At 31.7% G+C, this 14,158-nt stretch overlaps 1 protein-coding gene across 1 annotated transcript; it reads right to left on the reverse strand.

The window, feature by feature from the left end:
• Positions 1 to 10,915: 10,915 nt before the first annotated feature.
• LOC107361373 (bis(5'-adenosyl)-triphosphatase enpp4) lies at positions 10,916 to 13,078 on the reverse strand. The gene is made up of 3 exons (XM_015928191.3): positions 12,646 to 13,078; positions 12,015 to 12,580; positions 10,916 to 11,563 (listed from the first exon to the last, which is right to left on the reverse strand). Exons 1-3 carry the CDS (start codon positions 13,042 to 13,044, stop codon positions 11,260 to 11,262), a joined length of 1,269 nt encoding a protein of 422 aa, XP_015783677.2. The 5' UTR covers positions 13,045 to 13,078; the 3' UTR covers positions 10,916 to 11,259.
• Positions 13,079 to 14,158: the final 1,080 nt, after the last annotated feature.

Genomic DNA, 14,158 nt, shown 5'->3' on the forward strand with positions numbered 1-14,158 from the left:
ACAAGACTTTTGCGTCAGTATCCAATCAAGAGGATCTTTTAAATTTAATATCAATCGCTGAAATAAAAACACTAAAAATAACATAAAATATATTAAAGCTAATTCTGGAGTTGATTGCTGGTCATTTTTTTCCCTAATGCGAGCATTTAATATTTGCAAAAATACTTTGACAAAAAGTAATACAGAAAGTTCAATTTTATGAAACTATGGATTTTTGAAATTGAACATTTGAGCGTCTTTTTTGGGATTCAATCCATCTGTTGTATAAGCACTTCTCATTGTGTTATTAGACTGTTATCCAACCGTCCATTTCAACTGATAGCAATAATTGGATATTTAGTTGAAATGGATTTTCACCCAAAGATTGTCGATTCATCAACGATTGAACACTTGACGTTATCGATGAACAAGTGATGCTTATGCCATCTATCATTGAGTATTCAAGTTAACTTTTCAAATATGCAATTTTATTCAATGAAAATTTTTAATATTTCATGAAAAGAAACAAAAGTCTAAATAAAAATTTTCTGGTATCAATGCTCTGGATGAATTGCTAATATTTAAACACAATAATTCGCAAATTTGTTTGTGAGAAGTTATTACAAATCAAATTTCTTCATACTCTTTCTTCATGAATATTGATTTCAAGGGAGGAAAAATAATGACTTGATTTGGTTAAAAGTAAATATTAGATTCGAAGCAATTTTTCAATCAAAATAATGATCATGTTTTCCAAGTTTCCCTGTTTTCCCCTTTCATTTATTTTGCTTCGTTTGCTTGTAATCTTATTTCGCATTGTTTATGCTTATTTAGTCGTTAAGCGAAAGCCATTCTGATTGAAAAAAATGAACAAAATTGTTCAAGTATATTTGATACGTAAAGGGACAGAAGCATTAGTTTCTTTATTTACAGGGAAAAAAAAGTTATTCTCCATGGTAAAGGGTAGATTGAGAAGGTTGGAAAACTGAGACACAAAAAGTTATCATGTTTATTGAAACATATAAATGAGAAGGAAAAAAACTAATAACAACTTGGATGCATAAAAATTAGAGTTATTGTTATCAACTGGGAAAAGCATACTGGGAGTGAAAGAAGATGAATGAATAAGAATTATGAGCATTACTTTTATCAACACTATTATATTACAGTTGCAACAATTGTATTTTGTTATTATAAATAAGGTTGCCGGAGCAGCTAAAGACTAAAATGTAATCATTTTGTATCAACAGAATAATTAACATAACAATGATAATATAAGCTGGAAAACATAAGTTGTTCAAATTGTCAAATTACGCCGTCAAGACTGGTAAATGTTTCCAATCATTGACAGTTTTCACTCTTGAGTCTAACATTTATTTACTTATTTTGTAGTTTTATTGATTACAGATTTCCCAATTAGACAACAACACTTTTCAAGTTAATTAAAAAACTCCAAGCCAATAATATACAGAACCAACTGTTGAATCTGCTTTTAAATTAAATTTACTACATTCCATTTTGACATTGATCGTAACCAAATGAAGATCAACTGGTAGCATGCAAAAATCAAGTTGAAACATGTTAACTCATGTGACACTGATTAGGATTCTATATGAATTTAATTCGACAAAAAGAAAATAAAAGTTTTCAGAAGTACAGAGGTTATCTCGTTTTTAGCTGTACACAGTTCTACAAATGACAATTCAAGTGGCCAATCTTGTAGATTACTGATGAACTAATGATATGTCAAGTGAAGAATGCTGATTGAGAGAAGAGAGGAATCGGCTATTCTTTACATTAGCCTCAGATCGCCTCCAAACTTTAGTGAGATATAATTTTTATGTTCAATTTTTACCCATAGCGGCTCTAATATTCCGTTCACTAGTTATCGTTTGAAAAGGTCGAAATTCTGATCTTTTTGTCCTCAACATCCGTAATTCATTATGGATTAATAAGAAAATTATCAACACTCTCTGTACCATTTACAGTTTACTTGTTATTTCATTATTTACATCATTTTTACTAGCGAAGCGTAGCAAAGCGTAGCGAACCTTTTGGCTCAGCTTAGTCAATTTGAATATTCACTTTTACTGATTCTTGTTGGACCATTTTGTGGAATGAGCTTGTATTAAACGAGAAAATTAATCAATGAGAAAACTCATCCAGAATGAGACAAGAAATGAAGGTTTCTCTTGGAAGTGTATCAAATCGAGAAAAAATCAACATTGCATCACCACTTTGGCAAATTAAATTTTATAAACACAAGATGATACCAGGCAACATAATCATTTTCAGTACCAATAATCTCCAGTCTTATTGGATTCCCAAGCCAATAAGGGTATCATGTAATGAGAATTATATGTTTAAATCGAATTGAAAATAATTCGATATTTGATTGCATGGATTGAATGTTATCTGATGAATTGTCTAACTCTATTTCGGTAACAGTAAATGGCATAACTGAAGCTATATAATCAGTTCAAGTATTTTATTAATCAAGTAACAAGATACTATTCAAATGGTTTGACATTGCATTTAGTGAAAATGAACTTTACCTGTCAAAGCAAGTGACCGTGATTGTGAAGACTGAAGATGATGTTGCTACCGAAGAGAGGAAATTGTTGATTATACAATAAGTTGTACCAAATGGCCAATGGCTTTTAAGCATAAAAATAAAGTTAAACATTGTATTGAAAGTGGCCATCATGAGATCGGCAACCGATAAATTGAGGAGAAACAAGTTTGTTTTGGTTCTCATTTGTTTGTATCCACAAATTATTAGGATAACAATTAGATTACCAATTATGGAAGAGATAACATTTAAACTGAATATAACTGTCCAGAAAAACTGTAAACCCAATGATGGGACAAATGGACGTAAAGTATCACTTGATTTGATGTAATTTAAATTAAGACTTGCAATGAATGAAGGTAAAAGCGTTGAATCACTAAAGGCACTGAAACAAAGTTTAAATAAATCCGGTTGGTACGATTGAAGTAAACAATTAGTTAAATTGGTTAACTCATCAGTTGAGTTGATAAAGTTGACATTTTCGTTATAAACATTAACAAGATAAACTGTATCATCATATCTATCCGAAAATGGTTCATCTGCAAACATTATTAAACAGTTATCCAGAAATGTTGAGACCAGAAAAGTTAAACAGACAGAAAAGGTGAAACCAAGACTCTTTCCAACTGGTGAACAGTCATCAATCTCAATGTAATAAATATATTAGAATGGATTCATTGCAATGCTGAACTTGATGATGAACTTCCACAAGTTGATGCAACTAGTTATCATCATGATTAACTGAGTTTCCTAAATAAACCTTATGGTATGAGAAACGAAATGCTTTTTTACTCTTTACTTTCATGGCAACTAATTCATGCGCAATTCTGAATCATCTACAGAATGAGAAAAAAAGGTTGAAAATAAATGTTGAAAGTAAATAACGAGAAATCGAGACGGTTTTTAAACACAAAAAACAACAATGTTGTTACGATGTAAACACTGAAAAGATTAACGCACAAAAAATGATTTATTTTGTACGATTTACACAGAAAGGTAAAGATTAAGACAACTTGTTCGAAAGGGTTGAAAGTTTCAATTTAATTCTGGCAGCAAGTGTTGTTAAATTAATAACAAGAAGAGAAACTTATTAACAATTGATCAGAAGAAGATCATTTTTTCTAGTAAAAAGGGCGAAATGTTATTAATAATAAATGTCATCAAATATCTTTATGTTTATCTAATGTCTATCTGGGTTCAGCCGAAAATTGATGTGAAATTATTGTTAACTAACTTAACAATGAGTTGCCTTATTAACTTCTTTTTCCTTGTGTATATCATTATGCATTACCATTACGGTAATCATACGACAGCAAAAGGTTCATTGCTTGCTCTAGCCTTGTCAAGTGTATTATGTTATTTTATTTGGTTCATTACCTGTTTTCATTAATTTGTTTGCTGATAAACTCATCATTACTTGAATGCCTTTCTTTTGCACCAACAATATCAACAGGTGCAAGCATGCAATGTATTATCTTGAAACATTTTTGCTCATTCTTTTATTTCATTGTTGCATCAATCGAAGTTTTTTCTTGAAAATAAAAATGATTCCAATGAAGCCAGTTTAACTTTGACTAACTCTACATTGTATCTACGTTAGTGTGAGCCGGTTTCAATTAAAATTACTGAAAGTTAGTTAGACAGCCATTATTTGAATAAAAATTCTGCAATATAAAACTGTCATTGAAGTAAAGCTCGATGTGAAAATAACGATAGCTTTTATTAATTAAAACATGAAAGTATGAAACAATCAAAGAAAAATTAAGCAAGTCCTCAAAATAGAAATTGCATAAAAAATTCTGATGGTTTTGCTGAAAAATATTAGAAGTAAATAGATTTAGTAAAAAGCGAAAAAATGGCATTGAAATTTAATATTATTATAATCATTTATTATTATCATAAAGCATAAAATTGCACCTTTTTAAATATTTTAATTAAACATCGCCTTTTGCTAGGAGGCTCTGACTTTAGTTCTAATTCTGGCTGTTCATCACTCTCTGATAGGGGAGTGATTTCCATAATTGGTTCATCCGTGACTTCATCGGGATTTATAGTAAAATCAGGATTAAACTTACAATTATATGGATTAGATTTTTCTCGCTAGAATTTTATATTGATTCGTGCGATCGTTGTCAATGAATTCTGCGATTTCAATTGAAATTCCTAAATAATTCAGCTGCTCCTTGAATTTTCTAAAATTTTTTCTTCTAACTGTACATAATTTTCGAGAAAAAAGAAATCGAAATTTTAAATGTGTATTCAGATATTTGCGCTGGTAGGAATACATAATCTATGTCTCCAGCAAAACGCGCAAATGTATTATATTTTGCTGATGATAAATTCATCATTTGTTCTCTCCTGACTTTAAAAGTCAGATAATTTAGACCAACACAAAAGAGTTTCTTTCTGAAATCTCCGTGTGAAAATTTTATATTATAATAAGCGAAGCTTTTCACCAGATCTTCTTTTCATACAGCTTAAACTCCTGACATGGAGTATCTTTGGGCACAAAAGAAGTGTAAACTGCAAACAGAATGAAATACAAAATTAATGGAAAAACAAAAAACACTATTATAATCAAAGGTTACTCACATGGTTTGACCCTATCATTTATCAGTCGATCAGACTCATGTCTTGGCCAAAGGATAACTGCTCACCATAATTTGTGAAGTTGCTTGATAATAACGATGGGTTGATTATCCACAACAGAGCTATCACGATAAATGCGTAAAAAATGTTACACCAATGCTTGCAAGTTGGAATTTAAAAAACTTTAATTCATCTGCTTCTAAATTGATTTCATCTCCATGGAACATGCCTTTAAAGGCCACAAAAAAATGAGAAAGAAACGGTGTGAAACTCTATATTGATGTTTGTGGTCTACATCAATCACATCACTGATTTCAATAGAAAGCCCGATGCGCTTCAACTCTTTTTTGAATTTTTCAAACTTTTCCATGGGGATGATGCACATTTCATTCAAAACAAGAGACTGGAATTGATCAAAAGCGAATTCCGATATATTTGCAGGAAGGAAAACATAATTTATGTCTCCTGCATATCGCTCGAATGTTTTAAATTTCAAAGTAGATGAATTTATCATTTTCTTTCTTATGACTTGAAAAGTCTTATTGTTTGGACCAACACAGGTGAGTTTCTTTCTGCAATCTCAGTGTGTAAATTTTATATTATAATAAGCGAAACTTTTCACCAGATCTTTCTTTTCATACAACTTAAACTCCTGACGTGGAGTATCTTTGGGCACATAAGAAGTGTAAACTGCAAACAGAAATGAAATACAAAATTAATGGAAAAGAACAAAAAACAATATTATAATCAAACACGTTACTCACATGGTTTGACCCATCATTCCTCAGTCGATCAGATTCATTTGGCCTAAGGATAATTACTCGCTAGAATTTGATAAGACGTTTCGCAATAACGTTTTGTTTATTATCGTTAATTTGAGTTGTACTGATTATATGTGCAATTTTTACACTAATGCTTTGAAGTTGGAGTTTCAAAATCTTCAAGTCATCTTCTTTTACATTAATTTCATCACCATGGAACACGCCTTTAAAGGCCACAAAAACTGAGAAAGAAACGGTGTCGGGGATCAAAACCCTTTTGACCTCAGGATTAGAGGTGAGTAGTGGGGCGAACAATGTCGCGACAGAGGAAAATAGATCTTTGTCTATCTCAAACCATCCTCCCAAATGATGGGCGACGATAAAATTGGAACGAGATTGGGGTCTAAGAGGCACTGACATGTTGTGTAGAAATGCGTGCACAAAAATACATTTTTTGCAAGAAAACGGGTTTTGACCTCAATTTTCTCGTGATCCGAAAGTTTCCTATCTGGAACCGACAAACCCTTATCCTAGTTTTTTATGCTCTATCGAATGAACATAGTCCCGAACCGAAATTATTGAGACACCTGAGACACTTCCCTTGTTAGATAATGTATAATATTCTCGAGAAGTTTTTTAACACAAACAGGTCTACATTGAAATTTCAAAGGAAATTTTATACATTTATGGTCAAGTATTTGGTCACTCTAAATAGACTCATAATCCTCTTTGGTTTGCATAAAAGTTGGTTTTAGAAACATAGAAACTTGGGTAATAATTTTTACTTGAATCAAAACAATTCTAACTGAATCCGAGAAGTGAAATATTGCAATTCATAAAGTCACAGACTTTTCATTTACTAAATTGTGTCCAATAATAAACTGACAAACTCCAAAGACTGACCTTAAGGTGTATTGATAAAAGTATTGATGTTTTGGCTTTTCTCTTGATGGACAATCTAGCATTGAAATTACATTATCTTGTAATTTCATGAAATGGCAAGCTTAAGCTTTCAGCTCTTCTAATATCAATACTTTCACCATATTTTTTCACTTTTTGACAATATTTTTTTGTCGTTGCTTCCAAACAACATTTCATTCTCACATCAGAATAAATTGCTTGACTTTTGTTGTTAGCTTATTTTTATCCATCTACGGACTCTACATTTTCATCATTAAATCTTGAAATTCAATTTTGTCAATTCATGTTACATTACTTTATGAGCAAACAATCGTCCTTTCTGTTTGTCAGTAAAGTTTTCAAAATTTTGTTTCAATTATTTGATGAACAGCTCAAAATTAGAGTTTACTTGTTTCCTTTCATTTCCAGAAACATAACATTTATTAACTGTCAAAATTTTTTTAATCAAAAGTTACATGATTTTTCAATTCTTTTCACACAACCAAGATATTTAGAAAAGTTAATCAAAGATAAATAAACTCGACAACTCCTATTTTCAGCTTTTTGTTGAACAATTAAAACACAACCCTTACATTCACTTGAAATTCAAAATCACTATATTAACATAATACTGGCAGTTACCAAGTTTATTGAGCATTATTGTTCATTCAATTTGTTTTTTACCCTGCTAATGAATTTGTCCAACTGTTGATGATTCAAATCGTAATACGTTGGTAATAGAAGCTTTGTTCTTCGGTTCATTCAGTCATCACTTCGTCTACTTAATATGCATGTTGAAAATGAATATAATTGACTCAATCAATAATGATTTAATCAGTCAGCTTACTTTATCAACATAATTTGTTCATCTAATTAGACATTTTTTATCTCCATTTTCTGAACATAGTTTCTATATTTAGTATTTAAGCTGATTAAAGACGAAGATGTTCAGGTTTCAATTGGAAAATTTTTTTTGTTCCTTCCTCTTCAACTTGCACAAATCTATACAACATTCAGACAAATGTCAAGGTGTACATAGATTCATTAACAGGTCAATGAATCTCTCTAATTACTAATCATTTGCAATACCTCAACTTGTTAATCTGGCCAATTCTCACAGCTCTCTGAAAACACAGAATCATGTAGTTTTATAATTACTTGTTGGCTAATTTGAAATTTAAGTTTGAAAACCTTTGAGCTAAAGGTTATATTAATAACATTACGTGTTGCTTCAAGAGCAAATCAGAATTGCTGATTTATATTCTATTCACTTTCATTTTTATTTCATGAACACTTTTCTGATTACATTTTCTCTGCTTTTATTACTCCTACTATTTACAGACTAATGTGTTTTTGCTGTGTTCCAGCATTGCCAATCTAAATTCATAGCAAAACATTATTTTTAAATGTAATCCTGAAATTAAGAAACACCGAGAGTTCCTTTCATTCTGGTTGAAACAAAAAAGTGATCTCAGACGTGCAAATCAATCAATACAACCCCATGGCATCGTTCAAAGCGTATCGATCCCTTAACTTCTCGAAGAAATGGAGCTGAGGAAACATTTACCAGTATGGCTCGTAAATTGGTTAAAAAATTGAATGCCTCTGGCTAAGTTGAATGTTCAGCTAAAGGTTTATCCGGGATCAATGATGTAAGACACCTCTTCAATCATGAAGCCAAATGTTGAAATTTAATGTCATTGGAAAAGTTTCTACACTTTATACATTCATCTCGAAGCAAATTTCACGAATTAACTTTTAAATTTGGTATGCTTTCCATGTATTCCTGATCTGACAAGCTTGGTTCATCACTTGCATTAACAGTTTATAACTTTCAGTCAGCAATGGGAAAAATAATTTACTTTCTGTTGTGTCAGAATTGTTTCAAGCTTGACACAATTTAATATACTTATTGCATAATATACCTTTGAGCTTTATTTAAAAAAATCACTCAAAGATGTCTTCTCAACTAGTCAGCTTGAGATTGCGATTTAAATAGTCATCTTATTATAATAGTTATAGATATCATTATTATGAATATTCATAATTTCTGTTAAAATATATTTCATATTTGCTTTTTTGCAAGTAAAATCAGATTTCAAGTTACAGTCAGTCAAAGTGAAATCAAAACCAGCCAGAATCAAACCACCAATATTTATGCTGATAAATCTGGGTGATTGTGAAACTGGAAATCTTTCCTTCTTTATTTGAACACAGGTAATTTTGGAAGCCATGAAAGCCGGAATGATGGGCATAAACAATTATTGAATTTTCATCGCCAATACGACACCTGTAAAGACAAGGCAACCTGTTTTGCCTAAAATTTTCATTTAAATAATCTTTACTCACCGAGAACTGCATTTGAATGCCTTTTGTGTGATCTGTTTCTGGTTAACAAAATTACTGACTGATTTGATCAATCACTTGAATTAATCTTGCAATCAATTTTAGTCGTTAGTGGTTAAAACTTGTGTTAAGTTGGATAATGTAAATGGTTTAACAGGAAATTAGATTGTCTTCATCGAGAATATACATTATCTGATAATCGCCTTATCGGAATGTCGAGTTAATTTGATTGTACAGATCTTATGCTTATCTAATTGGATTGTATTGATGATGGTGGCCATGAATCCAAACTGTACCATGAATCTGATGTTTTATGGCTTTCTCAGTTAATCTATTGAAATAGTCACAATAGTATCACTGGTCTTATTTCAATCCATTACAATTCTTGCGACTGAATTATCTAAATCAATATCAATCACTGACAATAATGATTTTCTGATTAATTCATTACAGATTGTCTTATTGTGTGTTTAAAATAGTCCTTACATTGTTCATTAAACAAATAATAATCAACAATATTTAGTTACTGAGTTGGACCCCTTGCTGACATATATCATTGCCATCTTACACTTCATAAGCTTGGTGCAAAAATATCGAAAAATTCATTTGAATTATTGGTTACGACGATTTGACTGTATTTATCAGGATTTTGAGTACAAACACAAATTGCTAATTCACTTTGACATGTTAAGAATAGAAATTTCTAAGTCAAGATTTCTTTATTACTCAGTTAATTACCATATAGACCATTAACATTGAAAAAATAGTCATAGATGAAGTTCAAGTTTTCAAGGACTGAATCATGAACATCTCATATGGAAGCCAGTCATAACAATGAAATGAGGTCTAATTGATCATTAGTAAATAAACTATGAAATTATAAAGTTTTATATATTAGGTCACTAGATAATGTTTTAGCCTAACCTATTTCTGATGTTCTCCGATAGGCGGCGATACTCTAGAAAAATTGGGCAGGTAATTTTACTCCATAGATCAACTTATTTTCATTCCGAACTAATTAGTTCGCTAGTAAATTAAAAACAGAGTCCAAAATCTAATAATGAAATATTGATACGTTAAAAAAGGCTTTTCTTTGAAGAGTTGTCGTTGAGCACCATTTACAAATAAGTGGGCAATTCTTTCGCAGATCTTACACCTGAGCTACCTATTTTCAGATGCTGAATGCATTTTTCCCAAAATGCTTCGAGAAACCTCGCAATCAGGGTTCAAACCAATCAAAACCTAAAAATTGGGAAAATCAACTGAACACCCCGTAGCGCCCAAGAAATTGTCAAAAATTGTAATTTTACTGCGAAATAGTTTCAAGCAGTATTCATTGTGTAGGAATTTATCATTCATTACATTCTAAACTGACTGATTATTTAGCAATGGCAGTTTCAATTTTGTTCCAACCAACACATGATTCAACAACAAACGAAGAATCGATTAATTATGAATTTTTACGAAAATTAGATTAGAAACAACTTATTTTTGGATTCGATTCTGTTGGACTGAGTTCTAATCTTACTTTTTCTATCAAAAATGCCAGATAAAAATGCGAGGGGTGACCAGATTTCCACTTATTACTGGTCTAAACCCGGAAAAACTGGTTATTTTTTTGTCAGCCCCTATCTTGGTTTTTGTTTTGCGATATGAGTTCATTTTTCGTCCCAATAGTTTGTTTGCTGTCATAAATGTATCTATCGAACAAAAAAGCAGATAGCTCTTCTCTATCACCATTAGGCTAAAACATTATCTAGTGACCTAATACATTTGAAATCAACAATTTATTAACTGTTTCGCCGTTGGCAAACATATTCATTATACCGTTTATAAGTAAAAGTAAAAAGCGGTTTGTTTACACTGAAAAATCTCAACAATTTAAAATTAAAATGGTAATCAGGATTAAGATTACTGAAAATCAAAAAAAAGATATTAACAAGTTATAGTCTTTTAAAGAAAATAGAAACTTGATGTTTTGATGGACAACAGTTGGCTGAACGGTTCATTCACGATTATGTATAACAAATTATGATATCTTTGTTCAAATGTGAGCCTTTGGAGTTGCCAATAAATAACTGGTTAAAAAGGATAACAATGATGATATTCAGGCTAAAGTTCATCGAGTAGGTTCTTTGTTATTTTATCAGTCCCATTGTAATTATAGCTGCCAATGTCAAGATCTAAAATTTTTACCATGATCGGGTAAAGGTCAATGTTGAAGAAAGATGATTGGTTAAGATTAAAACTATTCTTGAAAGCTGGTCCAGTGGCAATGAAAAGCGCTTCCATCTCTGGCTGTGTATTATTATTACCATGATTACCCCATTTCTCATCTTGATGAGACCAAGTTGTGAAAGCAATTTCATATCCAGGATCGGCCTCCAATAAGATTGGCATAATACGACGATTGTACCTAAGATAAATGACCAATAAAACAAGAGAGATAAAACAGTTAGTAAAATAATTTTGTTTAAATGATTTAGAGAAGTAAAACCCAATTCTCTACACCAATATTACTACTGTTACTGTAATCATAAAAGCTCAACAGAATATTTTCCGTTATTGATAAAATTTCTGCATGTAACTTTTCCATATTATATTATTATTAAGGTGATATACATTTTGATCTTAAAGTTTTCGGAATAATCCAACTATTTTTAGTAGATGTTGTCATTATCAGTGCAACAATAAAGATAAAGTTAATTGTTCGGCTAAAAAATTGAAAACGATAAGCTCTAACTGAATTGGCAAGTGCAACATTTGTTCAAACACAAAGCTAAATAAAAATAAAGACATGGAACTTTCTGCATAAAATAAAAGCTAAATATTATAATTGAAAAGGTTAAGATAATTATTGTATTCACCTGTAATGATATTCCTCAGGAATTTCATCCTTTTTGTAAACTCTAAAATGATTTGTTTTTGCCAGCGATACAAACATTTGATAAACTTCCTCTTCCTTTCCCTCGTTAGGCAGAATACCAATTGCTTGAGATCCTCCAAATTGTCTGAAACTAGTTAAATCAGGAACTATTGCCGTTAAATTTATGCCAGTTTTTGCGTTAAACTCTTGCATTCCATGGTCACTAACCAAAATGATATTGGTTGATTCAGTTAAATTGTGTTGGGACAAGTTTTCCAGCAAGTAAGCAACAGTCCTGTCTGCCATCATAACCTGCTCAAGGGTTTCTTTACCGAAAGGTCCATGATTGTGAGCTGTTTCATCGGGATTCTCAATGTACAACATAACAAGATTGGCAGGATTTTCAGTGTCTGTAAACCATTTCATCAGAAGATCAACTCGTTGTTGCATACTAAGTGTACGGTTAAAATCAATTGAGTAGTAGGCTTTATCCCCACCAAAGGTAAATCCTGATCCTGGCCACATTATGCCACCACTCTTTCGGCCATCAACTTGTTGGTTAGCAATCTAAATGGTTGAAGTAGAAAAAGATTTAGTATTGAATTTCAATGAAATATTTCTCTAATGTTTACCCATATTGGAAGTGAATAACCATTATCCCACCACATTTGAGTGCTATGGGACAGGTCAAAGACTGCTTTAAATTCAGGATCGTACATATTATTTGCAACGATTCCATGGGCTTCCTCATAAAGTCCGGTAGCGATTGAGAAATGATTGGGAAAAGTTTTACTGACAAACACAGGAAACATTTTACCAGTTGCTCCAGTCTGCTTGAGTGACCAAAGAGTTGGTGTCAGTGTGGGTGACACGTAATCAGCTCGAAAACCATCAAATGAGATGACAATTAATCTGGGTTGGTCATTTTGGTCGTCACCAGAAGATTGGGTTATGATGATGGAGGCAACAATGACAAGTATGGTTGCACAAACGAGTGTTCCCACAATAATCAAAATCTTTTTGTTATTCATTTTGATACTTGCAATGATCAGGGTAAAATCGGTACATTCATTTAACTTTTCAAGGTATTTGGAAACTTTTATAGTCAACTTGGTAAGTTATGACTACCTAACCGGTGGTGTGGCGATAGATTACAGTGATAGCAACCAAGAAATTTTATTACACCAAAGGATGAACCATGCTAAGGAAAATGAAAAAAGATATAAAATAAATTGAAATAGATAATCAGAGAGTAAATGAACAAACACAATTACAGGGTGAAATGTGTCTATCATTGTCTTCAGCTTCCCTCCTCCTTCTGAACATTACGCTTCCTCTTCGTCTCCTCCTTCTACTTTTCATCTTCTCTCTGTCTCTTTAGCTTCTTTAATCGACATATCCAGTCAACTAATATGTTATTCAACCAAACACACAATGCACCTTTCAAATTTTCACAGTTGAATCAAAAAGTGATCTATTTTCCCATTGAAACAAGGAGAGAGAGCTTTTAAAATGTAAATAAACAGTTAACTTACCTCTAAACTTGATTTGTTTTTAACACCATCTAAGCAAACAAAATGTTGTTTACTTTGCCACTTTGAAAGGTTTGCAATAAAAATTGATTACAATCTGATGAAAAGTAGGATATAGATTCACAAGGGTCATGATTTCACCATAGTCCTGTTCATAATGTTATTGAAAATGCACGGTCACCATAAAAGCAAATTTCACCTCCAGAACGACTGATTATCCAGATTGATTGTTGTTTTACATCTCAACTAATCGTGTTGATGGAGCAGAGACAGTTTTTAATTACTAGATTTATTGAAGTAAATGAAGAGAAACTGTTCTCCAAGCAACAGCTGATTTGTTTATCTAATGATCTATTGGAAAAACAAGTTGAGGTTGGAGTTTCCAGTGGAAGCTCCTTCTTGACAGAAATTTGATCTTAATCGGTTTCGACCATTTTTTCGTCTTCCAATATTGTGTCCTTGTAGAGTACATTTGACTATCAATTGATTGATTAGAGACTCTTGATGATTGATTTATTTCAACCTTGGCCCTCATTTACACAGGATTAACTGAGTCTGTTTAACTGTATCACAGTTATCACAATGCTCATCAATTAATCATTCCAGTTGAACA

Source organism: Tetranychus urticae, chromosome 1, assembly GCF_039701765.1.
Source record: "Tetranychus urticae isolate SD_2017Ah chromosome 1, NJAU_TeUrti_SD_1.0, whole genome shotgun sequence".
NCBI lineage: Eukaryota > Metazoa > Arthropoda > Arachnida > Trombidiformes > Tetranychidae > Tetranychus > Tetranychus urticae.